Source organism: Myotis lucifugus, unplaced genomic scaffold, assembly GCF_000147115.1.
Source record: "Myotis lucifugus unplaced genomic scaffold, Myoluc2.0 scaffold_38, whole genome shotgun sequence".
NCBI classification, from domain to species: domain Eukaryota; kingdom Metazoa; phylum Chordata; class Mammalia; order Chiroptera; family Vespertilionidae; genus Myotis; species Myotis lucifugus.
In genome coordinates this window covers 4,178,922-4,180,093 of record NW_005871086.1, presented here as the reverse complement: position 1 = coordinate 4,180,093, position 1,172 = coordinate 4,178,922, and the positions used below count along the sequence as shown (strand labels likewise).

At 60.1% G+C, this 1,172-nt stretch overlaps 1 protein-coding gene across 1 annotated transcript in view; it reads left to right on the top strand.

Moving 5' to 3' along the window:
- Positions 1-504: 504 nt before the first annotated feature.
- GJD2 (gap junction protein delta 2) overlaps positions 505-1,172 on the top strand; it is a 2,162-nt gene continuing 1,494 nt past the window's right edge. Inside the window, exon 1 of the mRNA XM_006087489.3 lies at positions 505-662. Coding sequence (XP_006087551.1) covers positions 592-662 — 71 coding nt within the window. The 5' untranslated portion in view covers positions 505-591. The remainder of the gene's footprint in view (positions 663-1,172) is intronic.

The following is a 1,172-nucleotide window of genomic DNA, read 5'->3' as shown; positions in this document are numbered from 1 at the left end:
CCGCGCTCGGCTCCCCTTCCCCCGACCTGGCGTGACGCAGGGCGGAGCCTCTTTAAGGGCCGGATTAGAGGGCGGCGGCCGCGGATTCCCAGCCCCGCAGCCAAGCTCTGCGCGCTCCGCCCCGGCCTCGCAGGTGGCAGCGCGGGAGCGCTCAGTGCCGACTGAAGTGCCAGGCACCCGGCTGGTGCCCGGACCCTTTCCCGGCCCCCAGCCCCGGGGTGAGTGGCGCCCTGAGACCTCTCGGGAGGGCGCGAGAGTTGGAGGAGCTGCACGCTGCCACCCCGCCCCGCCCCTCGCCCGGGCACGGTGGGCTCAAAACCTGAACCCCGGACGGCGCGGGAGGTCGTGCCGGCTCTCTGGACCGCGCCAGCTGCCCCATCAGCCGGGGTGCACTTGAATTTCTTTCCCCATTTTTCTCTTTTAAGTACAATAAACGGGAGAGGAGATTCGTGGATTTTTTTTTTAATTGTTTGCTTCTTTAATTGCGGGGCAATTCGCTCCCAGCGGGAACGTGTGGCCCGGGGTGGGGCCAGGAGCAGGAAGGTGCCCGGTGCTGCCCACTCTTTGTCTGCTGCCTCCGGATGCACAGCGATGGGGGAATGGACCATCTTGGAGAGGCTGCTGGAAGCCGCGGTGCAGCAGCACTCCACTATGATCGGGAGGTAAGGGCGCCGAGCCGGCTGTCGGGCGGCCCCGGGAGTCCCTTCTCACATCCAGACTGAGCCCCAACAGCCCCGAGCCCATCCCCTGACCCTTCCCATCGTCCTCAGCCCATGCGTCTGTGTTCCCGCATTGAGAGATTACCCGATGCCCAGGGATGCCCCCCCTTCTTCAGCTGCTCCTACTCAGCGCCCCATCCCCTCCCTATGAAGCAACACTGGGGGTTCACTCTTCTCCCAATGGAAAAGGAGTTGTTGGCTCAGCCATGGTCCCCCGACTCTTGGGAGTCCAGCCAGTCTCCATCCGGTTCCCTAAATAGAATCTACAAGGAAGTCAGGATTGTATTTGGACAGAGGAGGGCAAATGGGAAGATGGATTTGCTCTTCAGAGCGGATGTATCTTTCCCCAACAAATTTTTATTAAGCTAAACCGATTTGGCTGCTAAAACTTAACGGTGTCAGAAACCTACACACCCAATTTTGGAATATACTGATATATATATATATATATAT